The sequence below is a fragment of the Nilaparvata lugens genome, chromosome 4 (assembly GCF_014356525.2).
Source record: "Nilaparvata lugens isolate BPH chromosome 4, ASM1435652v1, whole genome shotgun sequence".
NCBI classification, from domain to species: Eukaryota; Metazoa; Arthropoda; class Insecta; order Hemiptera; family Delphacidae; genus Nilaparvata; species Nilaparvata lugens.
In genome coordinates, this window is record NC_052507.1 from 37499214 (window position 1) to 37524413 (window position 25200).

Genomic DNA, 25200 nt, shown 5'->3' on the forward strand with positions numbered 1-25200 from the left:
AATGTTTGAATGTTTAAATGTTTGAATGTTTAAAGGTTTAAATGTTTAAATGTTTAATGTTTAAATGTTTAAATGTTTAATGTTTAATGTTTAATGTTTAATGTTTAATGTTTAATGTTTAAATGTTTAAATGTTTAAATGTTTAAATGTTTAAATGTTTAAATGTTCAAATGTTTTAAATGTTTAAATGTTTAAATGTTTAAATGTTTAAATGTTTAAATGTTTAAATGTTAAATGTTTAAATGTTTAAATGTTTAAATGTTTAAATGTTTAAATGTTTAAATGTTCAAATGTTTTAAATGTTTAAATGTTTAAATGTTAAATGTTTAAATATTTGTATTTCTCATTTTTGAATTAAGTGGTATTTTCGTTGTTCGTATTAGGTATTAATTATTGCATAATTTCGTATTATTTTTATCATTTTTTTCTCTTCTTTCATTTGTATCTGTACAATTTTCATTGTTAAGGATACATATCTAGGGAAACCCGTTGTCTCCATTGTGAATAAATAAATAAATAAAATAATGAACTATTTATTGCGGGCAATAACACGCATGCTAATTGATAATTAAAATAACATAGTATTGTGCTAATTAATGCTAATTAATAATCAAAATAACATAGTATTGTCTCTCGAACTTTCTCTGCTTTGAACTTGAGCTGTCCTGTTTCCGGTATGTCTTGAAGGAGATTTTGATGTTAGCATTTTTTATATACCAACCCCAACAGCCATTAGCCGTTTTTACACTGATATCTCGCCGACACGACATACAGACAAGATTTACTCTGATGGACGGTATAAGAGGAGGCTGCGGTTTATAATTGCGCGAGGTCTACTGTTCACAGAACTACTAGTAGATGGGATCAATTGTGGGGCTTTGATGGATTCATGGATTTATAGTTAACTACTCCATTCATTTACTGTATGGTTTCATTCATGGATTATTTCCTCATCATAATATTCGGTATTTTATCGATCCTATCTATATGGAGTTCAATTAAGCTTCTTATGGAGTATTTTAAGCTTTTTACGATTTGCCTGTCTCACTAGATTTGTAACAGACTCTGTATGCCCTTGAATATGACATTGAATTTGTATCATAATGAGGAATGAGGAATGTTTCTCAGCATGAGCTCCAGTTAATTGTGCCAGATCAGTCAAAACAGGAGCTTCAATTCATCCCTGATATCTTTATTAGCCAATTGGATTTTGCTATCAAGTGGATATCATCTTTGCTACAAAAAATCAACGGCAGTGTGTAAACCCAGTGTTAAACTGGCTAGACGGATATAGTGAGCGAAGCGAGCCTTACGGCTAGTCAATATCATAAAAGTCTATAAGATCCACTGAATGATAGAATGATATTTTCCTATAAAATCAGAATTGCATTGTGACGGATGGATTGGGAAGAGAGGGGTGAGGTGACAGTTATTTTATCATTCTATTCACGCTTCACTTCCGTTTATTATCAAGTATCAATTTGGATGTTTCCTGAATTTAATTACTTCGCCAGAATCAAACGTGAATTGTTTTTAAATCAAAATTCCACAAAATATTATCAATTACACATCAATAGGAAATGTCTATTGTGTTAGCCTACTGGACGGTTCCATGCTGAACATGATCTATCCTTGCATTTTTGAGTGATTATTATAATTTGATGAGTCGTAAGGCTAACTAGATCTGCATTGATTCCAATTTCAACACTGGAGCAATCGATTTTGATTCACAAAATGGCAAAGCCAATAAACTACACATTCTATCTGTGCCTTCTGGTCATTGGAGTCTCTGCTCTGTGGGAAGAGATAGCGGTGAGTCAACAAATCAAAATGGTTTAAATAGATAAGAAAAAATCGCCCAAATAATTATTCATTCCAGTGGATTCTCGGATAGGCTGCTTAAGTTGGGAAGTCAGTTCAATCCTATTTCGTAACATGGATCATATAAATGTATAGTTTGACATTCTTGGAATAGTATTGTACCAAAAGATTGAATTTCATCAAGAACTTAACAATTACATGTTCAGAATCGGCCAAAATAACATATACCGTACATGATACTCGATATACGAGACAACTGAAATTAGAACACACAATACAATATTCCTTGAAACACAGTACTAAAAACAACAAAGCAGATACATTATTACAATACAATGTGATTAGATTGATTATCATAATAAAGCACATAATAACTATGTATCCAGCCTTCTGTATCTCCTCAATAATAATGATTTACTACTATTACTAATGGCCAATAATGCTATCTATTTGAACTTTACTCTGATATTCGTTATTCTCTATTCTAATGAGATGTCAGCAGTTTTGAACATTGTTTTTCTAACAATTTTCTCACTTTCAGGGGCCTTATGATGTCTCCTTGAGCCATATGACTCATTGTGATAAGAGAGGACCAGTTAGTTTTCTGGAGCCCTTGAAAGCAAGGAAATTAAATAGAACACATTTAGTTTGCAGTGGTATTTTTACAGTAGCAGTGGATCTAGATAAGAATGTTAAAGTGAGTGAGGAAACCTTTTTAATTTCTTTATCGTGTCAAAAAGCAAGAAAAGTTTATTACAATATTTTTTTCAACAATATTTTTGGCGTTGCTAGAATAGGAGAAGACTCGCGCTTTAGTCACAAGTTCTGTGAATTTGCATAAGAGAAAAATATTGCAAATTTGTACAAAGGATACAAACTTAATTGAAAAAAAAAACAATTTGAGGAAAGAATTTTAACAAACAATTTGAATACAGATATATTACAAAACCATACGAGTTGTGACTAGAAAAAACCGAACTGATGCTATAAAAAAATGTATTTTGCAATATTTACAATAAATTATAATGTAAATAATGATCTCCTTCAATGTACTTTCCTCTTTGGTATATACACCGCTCCATACGAATTTTCCACTGTTCATAACAATGCTGCAGATTATTTTCGGTAAGTCCAAACATTATTTTCCGTCGCTTTTTTTTCTACTGCTCCATACGAATTTTCCACTGTTCATAACAATGCTGCAGATTATTTTCGGTAAGTCCAAACATTATTTTCTGTCGCTTTTTCTTCTACTGCTCCAAAACTCTCAAATCTAGTTCCTTTCAAAGCTGACTTGACTTTAGGGAAAAAAATCACAGGGGGCCAAATCAGGTGAGTAGGGTGAATGGTATACGATGAGAATATTGTGATTGGCTAGAAACGTCTTCACTGACAACGCATTGTGAGCTGGGGCATTCATTGTCTTGGTGTAGGATCCTGGATCCATGCCGAACCATATTTTCACACACTTTGTTCATGCTGAAACTTTCATGGAGAATCTGCCTAAAACTTTCCTTGTCAATTCCTGTCAACTCAGACATTGCTCTGATTGTCAAACGGCGATATACTCGAACAAGCTTACCGATTCTTCCAATGTTCGCATTAGTTTTTGCTGACAATGGTCTGCCAGTGCGAGCGTCATCATTTGTGTCTTCGCGGCCATCTTTTAATCGTTTAAGCCACTCAAACACTTGTGTTCGCGATGAAAAATCATCGCAGTACACTTGTTGCAACATTACAAACGATCCACTTGCAGATTTTCCATGTTTGAAAAGAAATTTTATGTTGACAAGCTGTTTTTTCTGTACACTCAATCTTTTTCTAACGCACAGACAAAACGTCAACTACTTAGAACAGACGCCACGGGCAGACTGAGAGCAGGAGGCGAATGAAACTCGAGCAGTAGGTTGAGAAAGAGTCATTTAAAAGGCCAGGCCACTTTCAGCCTAATTGCATTCATTTTATTTTTCCACCTGTGCTAGTTCGGTTTTTTCTAGCCTCACCTCATATATTCAGACATATTTAGATATTTATAGACAGTTCTGAATGATCACATTTTATTCAGAATTTTATATAATCTGAAAAAAGGCGAGAGCAGCTTTTTCTGTCCAATTACTTGATTTGGCGGAAATATAGGTGAAAACTGCAAAATGAACGAAAGTACGAGGTTTTTGGGCCATTCTGTATCTAGCACAAGGAAATTTGGCATGAAGAAATTGGTTCTGGACTTATCTCGTGGTAATAATGTTAGAATGATATTCTTATCTATTGAATTGTGGAGTAGTAATTTTTTATTTATATTTTTACTTGTCTGTAAGTGTCTAGATGTTGTAGGATGATTCGGTAGACTATTAAGAATGCATGGTACAGCTTTTCCTATTTCAGTGAAGTATTCTGGTGTTCTATATTGTGTGTTTCTGGTGTTGTATCTGTTTTCATTGGTACGTAGATAAGCATTTTCAAAATAGTATTTCAGTAGTATTATTGACCGAGCGAAGTGAGGTCTAAGACTAAAGTCGACAGTTTGGCATTTCTTTTGATGTTTAAATGTTTGAATGTTTAAATATTCATATGTTGCGCATTTACGGCGAAAAATAGATTTTCATGAAATTTGACAGGTATGTTCCTTTTCAAATTGCCCGTCGATGTAGCCTATATACAAGGTTTTTGAAAATTTTGCATTTCAAGGATAATATAAAAGGAAAAAGGAGACTCCTTCATACACCAATATTAGAGTGAAAATCAGAATATAGAATTTATTATCCATCATAAATCAGCTGTCTAGTGGACTATAATACTACCCGTTCAAAAACATTGAACATCTTGAAAATGTATCTTCCCATCAACGTTAGGTGGACAGTTGACTATTATAATACAACCCGTTCAAAAACATAGAACATCTTGAAAATGTATCTTTCCATCAACGTTAGATAGATTTAAATGAATTCAGATTAGGTTTTTTAAAAAATGATTTTTATTGAATAACATGATGTTATAACACCACGAGAGCTGAGCACCGACTGACAGTTCGGGCGCTCCAAGTGGATCATGACAATAAAGACAATGCAAATTTAAAAGTGATTACTAATGACTAATTACACTATTGATCTACATAACTCCTCCCTCCTACTAGTAGTTCTGTGAACAGTAGACCTCACGCAGTATTCTCATCCACAAGTACCTGATTGAAACTATAGACCTTATGGAAATACAACAATAGACTGACTTCTCCACACATCTGTGTAATTACTTGTCAGCTGATTTATGATGAATAATTCTATACTCTGATTTTTACTCTAATATTGGCGTATGAAGGAGGCTCCTTTTTCCTTCTATATTATCCTTGAAATGCAAAATTTCTAAAAACCTTGTATATACGTCGACGCGCAATTAAAAAAAGAACATATCTGTCGAATATCATGAAAATCTATTACCGCGTTTCGCCGTAAATGCGCAACAAATAAACATATAGGCATTTCAACATTCAAACATTTAAACAATAAGAGAAAAGCCAAACCGTCGACTTGAATCTTAGACATCACTTCGCTCGGTCAAAAATTCAAGTTCGCCCACGTACTTCCAAAAATGACTAAAAGCTATGAATATATTACCAAAAATCTCAATTAATTAAGATAGAGCTGGAGGAGCGTATACTACAGTTGAAGGCATATGAATAATCTTTGAATTATCAACATTACTACAAAAACAATTTATTCTTCAATTTAGGATAGAGAACAATAACAATAACAATAATCATCAATAGACCAGATAAACTGATAACATGTGGGTGGATGACCCAAGGATAATACAAGTCCTCTTCTTCTCTATCAACATTTGATAAATGAATGCTTTCTATTTTTTCTAAATTTCTCATGTCAAACTTTCGTTCATGTGTAATGTCAGGAATGAATGACAATTTTTGACCAAAAGTAGTGATTGAAGAGAAAGGTAATCTTATACCTGAATCACAGAACATAGCGCTAATGAACATTTCAAGGAGCTTATAATGTTACATGAAATAAATAGAGCTCAAATCGAGAACGAAAAACATACTAGAACAGAAAAGCTGAACAAAAATCGTGAAAAAGTACCGGAATATGAAGAAAATGGAAGGTTCGTTAGAAATATCCAAAATAAAAAGCATTTGCCAAAATATTTCCTAGCTACTCGAATTGGACCAAATAAATATCAAAGTAAGAGAGGAGTTCTGAAACTTCACCCTAATAGACTTAAGAGACCAAGAATAGTTAAAACCAAAAATTTTGTTTCAGATGCGGATAAAAATAATGATAGGACTAGTCCTTTGCCTTCCGGCTCTGGTGTTGACGTACCACTTGACAGACTTGACTGACTCAGCGGGACTAATTATTCCGATTAAGACTGGACAATCGACGATAATCATCCACTTATAAAATCATCCACTATTCTAATATAACTAATTTACAGACTGAACTTATTTCTCTTCTCTATTCGATAGGAAGACTTGGAAATTCTTCTATCTCATATGACATTGTATCCTCTTTGCAAAAATTAGCCAAAAAAATTGTATTTAAAATTAGAATCAATCTCTCATAAAGACATGTCACACAGTGAACGGATTAATAGAGGCTTATTCAATGGATTGGGAAACGCAATCTCTTGGATAACCGATCTGATGACTGCTGATGATAAAGCTCATTTTAATGATATTATCAAGAAAATTGAAAATAATGAATTGCACCTAGTGAAAAATGAAGAAGCAAACATTGCCTTGAACGAAAATATAATAAAAAAGTACAATTATAATATCAAGAGAATTAATTCTATTAACAAGATTTTGAAAAAATTACAAACGAAACTTTGGATTCAATTGAAAAACTTCAAATTGTAAATTTTATTTCTGTAACTTTAGAGCTTTTGGATGATGAAATTAACGACATAATTGATTCAATTTTGTATTGTGAAAATGGAAAGATTCACCCTTCCATATTATCACAAAAAGATTTGTACTTAATTGTAAATAATAAGAATCATTCTTCAGCCAGTAATGATATGAAAGTTTTGTTGGGGATAAGCAAAGCTACATGCATATTGTCGAAAAATCTATTAACTTATATAATTCATATTCCTAAGCTTGTTTATTTCTGGCATCATATCCAATCTCTCGTAAATTTGGTTCAGTATAGTCTTGAATTCAGTGTTTTCCATTGATGATGCGGAGTCGTTTCGTGATTTGGGTTTTCCACGGCAATCAGTGCAACGCCAATCAGTTTTTTCTGACCGGACATCCCTCTATAAGTTGTTTCTCGAAGTCCGGAGCATTAAAAATGCATTCGTTGTTCGCATCCGTTGCATTTGACCGATTCTCCATCATTGGGGAGTTCATCATCGCATTTAGTACAATTTCTCATTTCCCAGTTTGGTAGTTAATAACTGTATTTCAATAATGCCTATGACTCTCATGATTCTTTGGATTTAATATTTGATATTACCTGTCTCATCAACAACACACACTAGCCCACGTAATAGTTTAATTGTTCATGTTCATGTTTCTCTTGGAATGGGTGATCGAAGTTTCAATCTTTGCCATTTCTTCAACATTGGGATCGGTGAGCTGAAATTTTTACATTTCAACTTTTGTTTTGTTCATTAGCTGTTCTGAAACAAAAAATATTTCTCATTGTTTATTCAGTAAATGTAGGTTCGTCTGCAGGTTGTTGATTGCTTAATATATTTTGTGCCAGTTCAGATCCAATATTTTTGAAGAATTCGTTGCAAACTTTCGCATTATCTTCATTATTCTCTCCCAATTCAATTCTCTCACTTGTATATCCAGTTGTTCGATTTGTGTTCTTGCTCTCTGAACTTCAGTTATTTCACATATCACCTTCCATGTCTGTTTTGCTTCTCTTAAGTTTCCAAACATGTGAGAAAAATGTTGTTTTTTTTTCTTCTTGTATAACTCAAGTTGATAGGTTTCTGAATTTTCTGTAATATTGGTGTAGTTGCATATTTGATGCATTATTTCTACATTGTTTGTAAAGTTTATCTCTTGGAATGGGTGATCGAAGTTTCAATCTTTGCCATTTCTTCAACATTGGGATCGGTGAGCTGAAATTTTTACATTTCAACTTTTGTTTTGCTCGTTAGCTGTTCTGAAACAAAAAATATTTTTCATTGTTTATTCAGAGAGAGAGAGAGGAGAGAGAGAGAGAGAGAGAGAGAGAGAGAGAGTGCGAGAGATTGATTATTTATGTAGATTACAATATATACTGGCTTATACACTCATACAATAGCTTATAAAACAGCAAATTTTTAGATGAATTTACATAGCATAAACTAAGAAAATAATCATTGAACTGTACAATGATATAAGAAAGAAAATCAATTTGGAATAACTATACAAGATAATATTGTAATGCATCTATATAAATTGGCGGAGCTTTGGACATGTTAATGTCCATTCTTTGGAAAGAATATTAAAAACGTCCTTCCCAGTAACTCTCTACCAAGAACGGTATATTTGATATTACCTGTCTCATCAACAGCACACACTAGCCCACGTAATAGTTTAATTGTTCATGTTCATGATCTATGTGAATAATACGGTAATCCTTTTCTATTCGTATTTGATAAATAGTGATATTTGTTCGTAAAGTTCAAATTTTCAATATATTCATACTCCTACCTTATTCTCTTACAGTCAGTGCCAATTAACTAACTTTGAGTTTATAATTGTAGAACTTTACACTTCGGGTTGAATTTTGTAATATATCCACAACTGGTTAATTTCTAACTATTTTGCACTTTTTCCATCCCATCATATTTCTATCAAAACACTTTTCATGTACTTTAGTTGATTATTGAACTTATTTCGAAACTTCTTTAACAGACTATTGCAAGTTTTGATTGAAACGCATCCAGCCCCACCCTAATAATAATAATAATACTGATAGATTCTATTTCCATCAATATACAAATAAGCAATCTGATCAATAAAATGTACACAATATTCAAAATTACAATATATGAAATTTACTAAAAATATAAATAAATTGCTTTTTTCAAAAATTAACCTACTCAACTAAGGGAAACCCATGTTCCAGAGCAGGTGTGGTAGTAATACAGTAGTAGTAATTTATAGTGGGGGGCAAATACATTGGGTAAGTGAGCTCTCATATTGTTCGAAATTATGTTTTCTATATTATGTCTCCCAGTTGTTTTGATCCAGTTTTTAACCGCGCATTTATATTCCCTTGAGTTTTCTATTATCTTGATGTGTACAGGAAGTTAACTGTGGAGTTTTGATACTAGATGGTTGTAGTATCGTTGGTATGTTGCCTTCCTAGCCACATTCGTGATAAGAAGGCTTCTATTTCTTGTGTTATGACAGTGGTTTCTCTTTTGAAAGCTTTCTTGGTTTTTTGTGTAGTTTGTGAATAATTTCTAGGGAATAGAGTTGTCTTGCGTCCATAACACCAAACTCATTGTAGAGCTGGTCTGACGGATAACGAGGTGGCTCCTGCTTAATGATTTGAATTATTAGTTTTTGTACTTTCATAAGGGGTCTAGGTGAATGTAGTCTGGTCCTCCCCATCATACAATTCCATAGGCAAGCAAAGACTGAACTAAGAAATAATAGATCATCCTCATGCAGTTCTCGTCTATGAATATGTTCTCAGCATGTTGAACTTGAATATTATTTTTCTTAGCTTCTTGCAGAGGTGATCTATAATGATGGACCCAGCGTGGAAAAGAATGTGGTATAATACCGCAGTATTCTATTGTTGGTTTTCTGTGGATAGTGAATGCCGTGGTGTTGGAAAAGTTGACTGTTGGAAGGTTTTCTGTGGGCTGTCCATGTTGTGTAGGTGGGAAAGTCAGAAAGTGGGTCTTGTTAAAGTTAACAGTGAGCAGATTCTGATCTAGCCAATGTGAGATTTTCTGTAATCCAGTTTCATCTTTACTCCATGCTATTGGTCACGTTGGTCCTGAAAACAAAAGAGCTGTGTCATCTGCAAAGGTGGTGATATTGCCTTTAATTTCCATACTGCACAGAGGATTTCTATAGATCAAGAAAAGTGTTGGACCAAGGACTGAACCTTGCGGTACTCCATATTCAACTTTGAGCTTGCTGCTTCTTTGTCCATTGATTCTGACACTCTGGGTTCGATTTGACAAGTAAATTTTGAATAGATCCCATTCTATAGTTTGATTTAAAGCCATATCGATTTGGTGATAAAATATTATTTTTTTTCAAGGAAGTTAATAAGTCTTGATTTGATACATTTCTCAAAAATTTTTACCAAGCTAATATATTAAAAGTGATATTGGTCTATAACGGCTCGAATCTTTCTTGTCCTTTGCTTAAAAAATTGGGCATATAACAGCTCCCTCCAAACACTGAGGAAAAGTACCTTCTCCTAGGATTTTGTTGGCAATGAGTGTTGATGGTCTAGCAAGAGCTATACTGTTCTGTTTGAAGAGCTCTGGTTTGAAATTAACTGGGCCTGACGCGCTGTCTGATTTGAGACTGCTGATTATTCTCATTATTTCTTCTTAATCTACTGATGTGGGAAATATTGTCTCACATACTCTAGTATTTGTAAATGTAGGTTCGTCTGCAGGTTGTTGATTGCTTAATATATTATTTTGTGCCAGTTCAGATCCAATATTTTTGAAGAATTCGTTGCAAACTTTCGCATTATCTCCATTATTCTCTCCCAATTCAATTCTCTCACTTGTATATCCAGTTGTTCGATTTGTGTTCTTGCTCTCTGAACTTCAGTTATTTCACATATCACCTTCCATGTCTGTTTTGCTTCTCTTAAGTTTCCAAACATGTGAGAAAAATGTTGTTTTTTTTTCTTCTTGTATAACTCAAGTTGATAGGTTTCTGAATTTTCTGTAATATTGGTGTAGTTGCATATTTGATGCATTATTTCTACATTGTTTGTGGAGTTTATCTCTTGGAATGGGTGATCGAAGTTTCAATCTTTGCCATTTCTTCAACATTGGGATCGGTGAGCTGAAATTTTTACATTTCAACTTTTGTTTTGCTCGTTAGCTGTTCTGAAACAAAAAATATTTTTCATTGTTTATTCAGAGAGAGAGAGAGAGAGAGAGAAGAGAGAGAGAGAGAGAGTGAGCGAGAGATTGATTGAGTACTTTATTTATGTAGATCACAATATATACTGGCTTATACACTCATACAATAGCTTACAGTACAGCATAGTTTTAAATGAATTCACATAGCATAAACTAAGAGAATAATTATTGAACTGTACAATGATTTAAAAAAAAAATCAATTTGGAATAACTATAAAGATAATATTGTAATGCATCTACATAAATTGGCGGAGCTTTGGACATATTAATGTCCATTCTTTGGAAAGAATATCAAAAATATCCTACCCAGTAACTCTCTACCAAGAACGTTAATTCATGTATAATACTGAAGATTTGTTCACAAATAAAAATTTTGTAGAAGTTCTAATGTATATGAAAATTTAAGAACAAATCATTTGATAGATAAAGTGATGTAGTTATGTAATCAAATATAAAATATTATTTTCTTCATTTGATCCAAAGTAACTAGATTATAGTGTGATTCACATCAACGTGTCAGCATTCTTTGAAAAGGGAGCATTGATGCTATTAATGAGGAATACTGACAGTCAACGAATTGTTATACATATTCTCCAATATTTTTATCGAAAGGCACCTTATATTTTCTTTGGTAAAACAATCAATGTTTGGGAATAATTGATTCATGGGGAAAGCGCCTTACATGATACCTTACTATGCAAGATATTTTCACATTAGGAAAAGCAACAACAGCTATTTGGCCGTTTCAATAAATAACCCCTTTCTCTTGCCCAAGTTAAATTTTGGCCGAATTTCCTCATTCTTTACAAACAGATTCCACAACGGACACTTCTGAAGTTTTTAAAATACTCCTTTAAGCAGTTTTCGCGATCTGTCGGATATACAAACAAAATTAGTCTTGATAGAATAGGATCAATTGATAGAAGCAACTCCCGTCATAAAATTTTGTTTTATGAAAAATAAAAATTATCCATACTCCCAGGAATAGCTCTGGTTGAAGCAGCAGTGCCCTATCAATTTGCTCTCGATAAATGCATTTTAATTAACTCTTCAACTTGGTGCCAACCTAATGAAATTATTAATTGGTCACCAGTTATCAACTGTTTCGAATAGGTACTCTCTCTAGATTATAGCTCTATAGTAACATATGATATGGACATTTCAATTATAATTAAGAGATTGGGAGGAGGAGAATATATACATGCTATTAGACGAACTTTAAACCCTTAAAACCCACCCTTAGAGTTGAAATATCGCCAAAAGATTTCTTAGTGAGCACCTAGGACGTATAAGGAAGCTATATTCTAAGTTTTGTTGCAATCCATCCAGTAGTTTTCCAGTAATTGTGATCAGTGAGATAAGAATTCTATAAGTATAGATAATTAACTATTGGGAGTTGCAATAACGATAAAAGTAGTAAATTGAGTACTGAAATATTTTAGTAATGAATGTCTGAGATAACGTTAAATGAAACACAGCCCATATATAAGCATATGAACAGACTACCTACCCTTCTGTTCTATTAATAATCCTTTACACATGGCTTCCGTTGTTCGAGCTGTTCCAATAGTAGATAATTTTTGAGAAAATCGTGAAAAACATGGTTTTTTAGTCATTATCCGCCATTATTCTCAATAATATTACGGAGCTCCTGGGATTTTTTCAGGAATGAGACTCATATCAGTTGATAGGGCTTATGAATAGCTATCCATGGTATAAATTAAACCTAATATAGAAGAGATTACAACCTATAACGTATCACCTATAACGTATGTTAATTATCCAATTTATTTGCAATTCAGCATTTCGAAAATTATTAATTATCAAGAGAGTGAGAGAGAGAGAAAGAGAGAGAGAGAGAGAGAGAGAGAGAGAGTGTGAGAGGGGAATGGGAGGATGAGACGAAGAGGAAGATTGATTGATTGATTTATCACATGCCAGGTATTGAAAAACCTATTGAATTTATAAACATTACAATTACAGAATTGCGAAATTACAAAATAAAATGAATTCAACATATTAATAATTCTAAATATACAAAAGAAGTGATAATGAGCAAACTGAGAGAGAATGGAATGGAATAGCTGCCTATATTTTTACCTAGGAGGGCGGAGTAAGGGTGCAGCCGGCCCTGTCTTACACTCAACCCTCCAATACAAAGCTGAATAATTCAAGATTTAACAAATCAAATTGAGAAAAAAGTATAAACAATATTACAAACAAGGTTAATGAATATTATTGGAATACAGAATAAGAATCAATGTGGAAAAATCTGGTGTGGTACACGCACACAACTTTCCTTGCTCATTGAACTGTAAGCCTCATTCTTTGATGAGAATAATTAATTTAGGGGAATAATATAATGACGATTGGCGGCAAAATATTTGCAACTACGATCAGACTACTTTATATGTGTATATATAATTGTTTTCAGAGTACTTTTTCCTTTGTGTAAATTGTGAAATTCGATTATTTTTTCAAAAGTCGTCAAAACAGCTGTTCTACAGATGAAATATCTCGACTATGACTGTGTTCTTTTATAAACTGCTCTACCTACCTACCTCATGCACGAGAAGGAGGTTACAAAGTCCATTTCTCAAGGATGGGGTGGACCCCCCATAAGTTTCCCAGGAAAAAGACTAATGCCAGTTGATAGAGCTGATTAAATTACTATACAGGGTATGAATTTGAAAAAAATCGGTCAAGTAATTTTTGAGAAAATCGTGAAAAACATGGTTTTTTAGTCATTATCCGCCATTTTTCTCAATAATATTACGGGAGCTCCTGGAATTTTCTCAGGAATGAGACTCATATCAGTTGATAGGGCTTATGAATAGCTATCCATGGTATAAATTTGGATAAAACCGTTAGAGTCGTTTTCGAGAAAACCGTGAAAAACATGGTTTTTCAGTCATTATCCGCCATTTTTCTCAACAATATTACGGAGCTCCTGGAATTTTCCCAGAAATAAGATTCATGTCAGTTGATAGGGCTTATAAATAGCTATCCATGGTATAAATTTGAAGAAAATCGTTAGAGCCGTTTTCGAGAAAAACGTGAAAAACATGGTTTTTTAGTAATTATACGCCATTTTTTCCGCCATCTTGAATTGAATTTTATTGAATTTCTTATTGTCGGATCCTTATGGTATAAGGACCTTAAGTTTAAAATTTCAAGTCGATTGGTTAATTAGGAATGGAGTTATCGTGTTCACAGACATACACACATACACACACACACATACACACACACACATGCACACACACAGACCAACACCCAAAAATCATGTTTTTGGACTCAGGGGACCTTAAAACGTATAGAAAACTTGAAATTAGGGTACCTTAATTTTTTTTGGAAAGCAATACTTTCCTTACCTATGGTAATAGGGCAAGGAAAGTAAAAAAACATATTCATATAGGCAAGGCCTGCATTTACACTAATCATGTGGACCCGGTTGCAAGGGTAATTGTTTTTAGTAACGAACTGTTTATGAGAAAATAGCTAGTTGAGTTTTAAGTTGGATTTTGATGAGAGATGTTCAAATATGTTTTATTTTATCTTGATATTGCTTAATATGTGAACTTTTAATAAAGTGACAATTAAAAAGCTCATCTACAACATTGGTGTCGGAAGTGAGATTGAATCCTTAGAAAAAGAATATAGTGCTAGAAATTTGTTACCAAGAGAAAGAAAAGTTTTCGAAAAATCGAAAATGGAGGTAGAAGCATTCAACGAGATGGTAAATTCACTTAAGGAAGGTATGCTAGAATCTATATCTGATATGGGACAAAACTTGAAACAGGGATTTGAAAAAGCATAGATTTAGTAAGGAAAGATATGAATGCTGTGAACAATAAAATAGAAGACTTGAGTAATAATTCAATTCAACAAGGGCAGCAAATCTAAAATGAATTAGAAGTTGTAGGGGGAGATATGAATCTTTTAAATAATACAATTGAGGTCTTGTCTAATAATACAAATAAACACATTTTAACAATCAATGCTTAATTAGGTAGGTTGGTGACTGAGATTAATGTTGATTCAAATGATGGCATCAACAATGAGGAAAATTAGGCTACATTATAAATGATGAGAGTAACCTTCCAACGTTAGCTGCTAACAATACAATAGAGAAAAATAATGAAAAAAAGTAAAACCACCAAACTACGATGGTCATTATTCTTGGAAAATTATCAAAATACAATTCGAAGCAGCGGGTACATTTAATAATTTGACCAATAAAGAGAGAACTGTACATTTGACGTTAGCCTTGACAGGGCAAGCTGCTAACCTGTTGAAAACTTTATCAAGTGAAAAATTAGATTTTGATAAATTAATGTTAGCACTAGAACAACGCTATGGGGATGGCCACTTACAGAACGTATACAGGTGTCAACTGAGAAGTCGTTCTCAAAGAAATGGTGAGACTTTGCAAGAACTTGGATCTGATGTAGAGTAGTTGGCTCGAATCGCTTATATCTCTGCACCAGTCGATATTCACCAACATTCAGCCACGCAAACATTCATAGATGGGATTCGTGATAACGAAGTAAAGAGGTCATTGTTGATTGGGAACTATCTTAATATGCGGTCTGCACTCACTCAAGCTCTGACATTGGATGCTGCTAAGAGAGCAGTTCATGCTGTACTACCAACTCGCAAGAGTAGAATACTAAAAATACGGATAAGGTGACACAAACTAACAACAATTTATAGTGTTGGCTGTGTGGAGAGAATGGACATATACAATTATGGTGTCCGCAACAAAAACGTGAAAATCGATGTTGGAACTGTGGAAAAGTAGGACATTCGAAGAGATACTGTAAATTTGTACCTACGAAAAATAAGTCAGTAGCAAAATTACTAATTAACACTAAACAGAAGGAAAACTAAATTCAGCTGACATTGGGAGGCGTAGATCTTATGCTCAATAGGCCTAGATCTTATGAGAGAGTATAAATTTGTAATTGTTATCTCCAGGAATGTTATTAAATTTGATAATGAATATCTGCATTTAAATCATCACCAGGAAAAGAAAACAATAGAATAGGGAGTTTGTAACAAAATAAGACTGTTTACAATTGAAGAGGAACTCATACCACCTTTTTCAGAAGTACTGGTCATGACAAAACCTGAAAGAATGTTGGAAAATGAGACAAACCTAATTATTGAGCCTAACCAGAGCATGTATAATAGAGGGTTGTTGACTGGACACTCAATTATTGGAAAAACTTAAACAATTCCCGTTCTCATTGTTCGACAATGTTTAATATTTTTTTTAATTCCTTGACCAGCATTCTTAATTGTTACTTGGTTTCAAAACAGTGTAATACTAGAAATAGAGTAGTTAAAACAAAAGGAAAGTGGTACACCCCAAACCTTGCTAAGACTAAAGATAAAATTCTGTCTCTCGACTTTCTTTATAAGAGCACCGGTAGTGATGTAGTTAAAGCCCAGCTGATAGCACTGAAGAAAGAGTATACAAGAGAATGTCTAATGCCAAAGCTTCCTATAAAGTACATTAATAAATAGTGGCAAAAATAAATGTGAGGCTGCTTGGGATCTAATTAAAAGTAGTTGTAACCTGTCGGTGGAATAAGCCTATGGTATCCCAATTCTTTTAATAGTACTGTGTCGAATCTGTAGACAAAGTAAAAAGTGACATTGTAAAGCCAAATAAGTCAGCAAAGAACTGTCTTCATAAAGCAAATAATAGGTCAAATGAATCTTTCAAGTGGAAAACTATTGTTGAAGAAGATGTCTTGAGAGCTGCAAAGCATTTAAGTAATTCATATAGTGAATTACTTTCTAAAAATCGAGTGAAATATTTTAATGGGGTAGACTACTGCTACTTCTTAAATTCATGAACTCCAAATTTAATTCTATATCAATCTTTTGTAATTCTGTACTTTGTGACAATAATGGTTTCTTCTCGATTTTCATATTTGTTTTGAGGAATATATTGTTATTTTTCTTGACTCTCTCAAATTTCGAATTTTCTTAACCTGATTTCTTTCATGATGTTGAGCTGCTGACATGATCCGCCGACTCTGGTGTTCATTGCATTCTTTCTCTTGTTTACAAGTAGTTCATTATTAAACTGCTTGTAACAAGTAAAGAGCTGGCTTATACACGTACGGGATAGGAAAATTATGTTTGAAGCATCATCACGTCTAAGCTACTGGACTGAAACAAAATTACAATTTTGCATGTAGATTCTTAATTAACCAAGGATGGTTATGTTATGGGCCTATTTTAATTTTTCAAAATTTTATTAAGTTTTCAGTTTGTCAAGTTTTAAAATAGATCCTTGCAGAGCACCGGTTTCTGCTATTACACTTCTATAAAATAGCTTACAATACAGCAAAGTTATAGATGAATTTACATAATATAGACTAAGAAAATAATTATTGACTGTATATGATAGGAAAAAGCAATTTGTAATAACTACAGATAAATAATTTTTCATGCATAGGACATAAATTGGCGGAGCTTGTACATATCAATAGTCTCATTCTTCAGAAAGAATATCAAAATATATGCATCATTCTTAATTGAGACGCCGAGTAGTAAACATCGTTGTTTAGAGCTGCGGAACATAATAACAATTGTGTTGTGATTATTGCAAAAGTGAGTTATAGCTGATAGACTAGTGAATCCATCCGTTACGTTACGTATGAGATCACCGGTCAGGGCGCCATATGGATTAATTCCGGAATTCGAGGAAGTGGGAGAAGAGCAGGAGCAATCATCATCTTCAGGACAGGTCCAGGAGTCCCCTACAATGGAGAAACCAGCAGAGCAATCTACATCAAAGGTAATCAGCAATGAATTTTCAAAGGATTATGAACTTTTAAAGCAGATAAAGCACGAACTTAATCTATGGGCGGAAGCGGAATTTGAAAAAAGAAAAGTTCTGAGGGCTGATTTCGACAGATTTATTTCAATAACTAATGAATTGTCGGAAACAATCGTCAAACTAGAAACAAGGTCAGTGACAATTTCACAGCTAGCGGCAGGGCTCGGAAACACTAATAAGGGTATTCAGGAGTCCCTTAAAATATAAATAAGGCGTAGACACTATGAAACAAGTGAAAGTAGGCCTATGTTAAGCTATGCTGATATGGTGCAGTTGCCAGGAAAATTGAAGGACAATAAAGTTGCAGGGAACAATGTTAGGAAACTACAACCACAGGAGCATATAGTTATGTTGCAGCCAGTCAAACCAGTCCTGAACGAAGTGGAAAACAGTAGAATTATTAAAAATGTATTGCGGGAGAATATCAAAAACAAAGACGATATTAGAGTTAAAAAGACCGTGAATGTTAGAGGAGGTGGCCTCATGATTTTTCTGAATTCGGAAGAGGACAAGAAGAAAATCATTGAAAATGAGGCGTTGAAGACTGGAAATATGAAAAATTTGAAAATAGTTGAACCACAGAATAGGAAGCCACGTTTAATAATTTACGATGTCCCTAGTGATTTAAGCAAAGAGGAACTAGCCGAGAGTATTTTCAACAAAAACTTTGCTATCTCTGAACTAGGAAAAGAATCATCATTTTAAACGGATGTAAGCCTCTCTACAAGGTTGGACCAAAGAACAAGGAAGTAGTTCATTGGATCATTGAATGTGAGCCCGAGATAAGAAGAATTCTAATAAATAGGAAACGAGTCTTTGTCGACATGACTTCTTGCAGGTTAAATGACTTTATTTCGGTTCAACGGTGCTTCAAGTGCCAGTGCTTTGGTCACGTTTCAAAGTATTGCAAAAAAGAAAGTGAAGTCTGCGGTCACTGTGCTGAAGATCATAGTACTAAAGATTGTCCAAATACCGCCAAGGAAGCAATATGTAGCAATTGTAAGAAGAACAAAAAGCCATCAAATCATAAAGTTCACGATCCACAATGTCCTAGCCACCAGAAATCATTGCAGCAATTGATTGAAAAGACTAATTATGGGATTGTTTAAAATATATATTGTTCTCAAAAAATAATAAATCAGACTGGAAATATTGTGATGGATATTAATGAAATTTTAGGTAATTTGAATTATACATATAGAGTTCAACAAAGATCAAAAAGTAGGACATCACTCGTATTTAATTTTGGAGGTTACACTGACCTGAATATTTCCTTCGCCAGCGTAAAAAACGGAAAAGTAAATATTTCCAAGGGCATTGCTACCGTAGTAAATAGGAAATGTATGAGCATTGATTACTTCAATAGTCTAACTACTATATTTTCACAAACAAAGCAATTGATGCGTCGGTGAAATTCGACGAGACATTGAAAATACTCAATTTGTTTTTATTGACAGATAATAGTAACTTGCTTTCCAATCTAAAATATTACTATCTATGATCGATAGATAAACAAGCTCTGACAGTTGGAATTGATTTTTTTGGAACCATGGCTGATGTATCTTGTATTGATCTCGTAAGTACTGTCTTGGCAACAAAACACATTAAATATGTGTTTTACTACAAGGGTATAAATAATCTTACATTTTTAAATATTCCAGAAGAGAAAAACAATGAGAACCATGTCCAACGGGATACTTACCTGAAAAACCACCCAAACATGAATTTATAAATAGTATGCTGGAGCTCAGAAATCTTCTGAGTCAACATGATCAGATAAATTCTATTATTTACTATGAAATTCTGACTAACATTACAAAAAAAAACTTATTGAGCTCTTATTCGTACCTAATAGAGATAAAGCGTAAAGAGATGAATATTTATGATAATAATCTAAGAACATTTCTATGGCCAACTAGGAAAAGTTATAGAATGGGCTTCTGCTTGGATAACGAAGGAACCTACGTGGAATTCAACGAGAGTAATAAAAGATTCTTAACAAAAGAAAAATACATTCTTGTTAGTAGAGATACACAACTCATGTTAAACGGTGAGCTGTATCAGAAAATATCATCAATTGACATTTCTGCTTCAAGTCTTCCTAATATTACGTGGATAGATGGTGTGCCAGGGTGTGGAAAGACGTTTGAAATACTGAACCAGCATAAACAGGAATAGATTTAGTTCTCAGTCAAACAAGAGCAGGAATCAAAGACATCAGAGAGGCTGTCATTCATAAGTACGGTAAGGATTACTGTAGAAAGATAATAAGATCAGATTACAGAACCGTTTCATCTTTCATTATAAATGGAGTGGGCAAGAAATATCATCGTGTCTTTATAGATGAGGCTGTACTGATGCATGCTGGCTACATTGGTTTCATTGCGAAATTATCAGGATGCTCCGAAGTTTTCCTACTTGGTGATTCTAAACAGATTCCTTACATCGAAAGGAGTGGACTGAAAGTTAGATGGTCTCCCTTCAGTTTTTTGTGAGTCCACACGGAAAGTGACTTTACTAGAAGATGTCCGATCGATGTATGCTGCGCACTATCCAATTCTATGGTAAAATTGAAACAACTAGTGGAACTCTTCGCTCAATTAGGAAGACCATCTTTAACGGCGGTCTTCCACAGCTTGATCCAGAAACACTTGTATTAACATACACGCAGAATGAGAAAAAATTATTCAAGAGTTACTAGGTGACAGGATTGATAAAACAATAAAAATTCACACGATACACGAAGCACAAGGTCTTACTTATAGAAATGTTATTCTAGTGAGGACAAATTCAAAGGATCTAGAGATCTATAACAGTGAAAGTCATGTGATTGTAGCACTCAGTAGGCACACTCATAGTTTCAACTATCTAACAACAGCGGAGAATGATCTCATATCATTGCTTATAAAAAACACATTAAGCTTTGATGATAAATATATAATGAGATGGCAGAGGAAAATAGAGGAGAACAAGCATGGAGGGGTGCGTATGAATAAGCATGATGATGAGTAATAATAACGTGCTGGATGTGGCAAATGAACTTGATTCCGTGGATGAGATAGAGGACAGTGTGATTGAGGATAAACAACAACTCCACGTTGCTCTTCAACACTCTAATATAACTGTATTTTCTCTCAATATCAGAAGTATTAGGAAGAACTTCGATGACCTGATGATTCAACTACAGGATATGTCCCATGATTTCGATATAATAATACTAACAGAATGCTGGATCAAAAGAGATTATACACAGAAGCAACTGAAGGACTACAATATTTTTCACTCTTTGAATAATCGTACTCAAAATGATGGAGTAATTATATGCAAAGGAAAATCTCAATGTACAATCGGTAGAACTAAATATCAGACAGGCCAACGTTCTTCATCTACGACTTCAAACATCAAAGGAGAGATATAATATATTAGCAGTGTACAGATCACCTTCCTACGCCAGCATAACAGAGTTTTTAGAGGACTTTGAAACAGTGCTTGGTAGACTGAGAGGTCAACTTATTATTTGCGCAGGAGACTTCAACATTAATACGCTACAGCCACATCAGCATTATCAACTTGATGATTATTACGACTTATTGAGTGAACACGGTTTGAAGAACTGCATTAAAAAGGCTACCAGAGTAACAGCGGGAACGTCTTCTTGTTTGGATCATATGTTGACCAACTGTAAAAGTAAAATCCATCCAATCGTGTATCACTCGAGTATCACAGACCACTTCATTACAATTCTGGACTGGAAGAACATCAGTTAGACAGAACAAATGGGGATGAACAGAGCTCAACTAACTGTCAACTCTCAACTAACTGTAAATCTGTCAACTTGAACGGCTTGAGGAGAGGACTGCGAGTGGAACAATGGACGGAGGTTTTTGAGTCAAATACACAGACTCAGCTTACGAAAAGTTCCTAGAAATTCTACAAAAACATATGGAGAGCAATACACATCATTACAGACAAAAGAAGAATCAAGAGCATAAAACCATGGATAACACGAGGACTTATCTCAGCTATAAGAACAAGGGATTCTCTAAATAGAAGAAGGAAGCTGGACCCAGAGAACGGAGAACTCGCTAACTACTACCGAAGATACAGAAATACACTGACGTCACTCATCCAAACTACAAAAGAAAATTATTTCAAGATGCAACTAAATGAAGCAAACAATGATGTAAGGAAGACATGGAAAATAATCAAGGATGCTACAGATTCAGATCAGAAAAAGGATATACAACTGAATGCTTTGAAAATAATGGTGACATAGTCACACTGAAAGATAATCCTAGAGAACTATTGAGTCATGTAAATAATTTCTTTGTTAATATTGGAGAGAGTATGGCTAACAAAATATCTGAGAGTCTGAATAAAAATATTAACGAAATTATAGCAGATAATGTACCAGAATTGCATGTACAGAGTAATATGTTTCTTTTCCCCATAGATGAAAAGGAAATAATAAACACAATTGATTCTTTACACATCAATAGTGCACCAGGCCTAGATGGATTAGATAACAGGACCTTGAAAGGAATAAAAGATTTAATTTCTAAGCCTTTAACTCATATTTTTAATCTGAGCTTGTTATATGGTACTTTTCCAAGAGCAATGAAGCAAATCTGTGTCAGACCTATACATAAAGCAGGCGATAAACTAATTATTAGTAATTATAGACCTATTTCACTGATTAGCAATGTATCAAAAATTTTAGAAAAACTAGTTAAATCAAGATTAATAAGCTTTTTAGAAATTAATAATATTCTTTCTCCTAACCAATTTGGCTTCCGCAAAGGTATAAGTACAGAATTAGCTGTACTAGAATTATCAAAATTTGTAACTAGCAATTTAGAGGAAAAGAATAAATGTCTAGCAGTATTTTTAGATTTAGCAAAGGCCTTCGACTCTGTTTCCCATGACTTATTAATAAAAAAGCTTGAGGCAATAGGTATAAGAGGAGTGCCACTTGAATGGTTCAGATCCTACCTCAGCACTCAGCAAAAAACAAAGGTTGAGAACCATATGAGTGCAGAGGGTTCCATGAAGTTTGGAATACCTCAAGGAACAGTTTTAGGACCAATTTTGTATTCGATCTTTGCAAATGAGTTGTGCTCCATTCAAATTCAAGGTAGAGTTATAGCCTTTGCTGACGATACAGCACTCCTTTTTCAAGGAAAAAACTGGGAAGAAGTGTTCCAAACAGCAGAGATAGAACTCACAAAAATCACTAGTTGGTTAAGAAATAACTTATCATTGAATTCAGAAAAAACAAAATTTTTAGCTTTTTCTTTAACAAATAGCACAAAACCACACATGACAACAATGAAGCTCCATAATTGTGATAGAAATTGTAACAATAATTGTAATTGCCCACTAATAGAACGCTCTGACAATATAAAGTATTTAGGAATAATAGTAGATGATTCATTGAAATGGAACAAACACATAACATATACAACTGCCAAAATAAGGAAGCTTATATACAAATTCTATCAATTAAGGCGTATCATAGACAAAGAAATGTTAAAAACTGTATACTTAACATTAGTTGAATCTCTTTTAAGGTACGGTCTGTTAGTTTGGGGTGCAGCTAACTTCAGTTTTATAGATCCATTATTTAAAACTCAAAAACGCATTTTGAAAATAATGGGAAACAGGGAAATCCAGTTTTCAACTGTAGAATTATTTATAGAAAATAGAGTACTCAGCGTTAGGCAATTGTATATTGTTGTTATTAGGGTATATGAAAAAACATCAAAATAGGAACCATATCATAAATCATAGCCATAATACTAGAATAAGAGAACGTTACAATCAAGAAGTACCAAGAATGAATACAGCGTTTGGGCAAAGATCACTAGGATATTTAGGGCCTACAATATCTAATAGAATACCATTAGAAATCAAAGGAGAGGAAAATTTCAATAGGTTCAAAAGAAAAATTAGACATTGGTTATTCAGTATTGGGATACAAAGTAGTGAGGAACTAATAGTAAGTAGGATTTAGATTTAAGCAGTATTCTTTTTAAATAAGGTAATTTATATGTATTATTCATAAATGGAAATATTGTAAAAGTTTTTATTGATATGAATATTCAAGAATAGAGAAAGGAAAAAAAAATTAATAAAGTAGAATAATTATGTAGGTAGACAAGATCAAATCATTGATTAATAAAATGGAGTAGTCTGAAAGTAGATCAGTGTAATCAAGTTTTAGTAATATACAGCAGTATGCAGTGAATAATTGAAATAACATGAGTTTATATAACATATATAAGCTAAATAATGCGTTCCGCAAAATTTCTTTTTAAAAAGAGATCTTTATTTTTACAAAACACAAAATTTGCAATAAAACAATTTAAGCAAGTGAATTTTGATAAAGTGAGTACCTCTCGCTTCGATGTTGTAAGCAGGACTGACGCTCAATGCGTGAGAAAGCTGGCTCCAACAGTTCCAGGAGAGTTCCAAGAAGTTGTATAGAAACTGCTGACTGCTGTAGATTCTCACGACATAACTTATATATACAATTTATTCTATAACAGGTTTATAGGTTTGTATTGGTGGGATTGGTGAGGGATGGTTTTCATTTGATCGTTCTAGGGCTGGACAGTTTCAGTCATTTGTTCCAAAAGATTTTTTGATCCAAAGTCAGGATGAAGCTCGCTCGGCTCTTGATGGACCTGATAGAAACAGGAAGTGCATTCCATGCACGACAGGCACTGACTGAAAAGGATTTTTTGAAAATAGTAGTTCGATGGTTGGGTATCCTTAAAGTACTTTCTCCGGTTCTAGTATGTGAAGCATCTATCCTCCTACCTTCATAAACAAATTTGAAATCATCTTTGAAATAGTTCGGATTTCAGTATTTCAAGATATCGCTAACAAGCTTGACTATTCTAAAACGTCTTCGATCGGGAAGCTTCAATGTTGAACTAGCAATGTGGGCAGGGGTGATTTTATGTTTATGACATTGAAGAGAGTAGAGAAAAAGTAGACAATAATTCTGGCAACGCTGTAGTTTATCATTTAGAGTGACTTGCATATCATTGAGAACAAAATTACAATACGTTGAATGTGGGAAGATAAGAGATTGAACCAATTACAATTTAATGTTTCTAGGGAGGATGTCATGCATTTTCTTCAATGAATGTATCGCTGAAAATACCTTTTTACATGTTTTGTTCACATGTTCTGACCACTCAAGAGTATTATCTATATAATAAGAGAGAGTAGGGTTGTGTTTGTTCGTGTGTTCGTTTGTTCGTTTGTTCACATCAAAACATGTCAACTTGTGGATTGCAAACCCGAAAAACGGGAATGACTTAGATCTTCAAATTTCACACATATATTCTAAAATATCAATCTCGTGCACCTGGAAGCCCAAATTTCAATTTTCCTTCTAGATTTTTCAGAATTAATGTTCAAAC

General features: G+C 33.6%; 1 protein-coding gene across 1 annotated transcript in view; it reads left to right on the forward strand.

The window, feature by feature from the left end:
• Positions 1–1683: 1683 nt before the first annotated feature.
• Positions 1684–25200, forward strand: part of LOC120351162 — a 48017-nt gene continuing 24500 nt past the window's right edge. The window contains exons 1-2 of the mRNA XM_039427427.1: positions 1684–1812; positions 2363–2518. Of these exons, the coding sequence (XP_039283361.1) occupies positions 1735–1812; positions 2363–2518 (234 nt within the window). The 5' untranslated portion in view covers positions 1684–1734. The remainder of the gene's footprint in view (positions 1813–2362; positions 2519–25200) is intronic.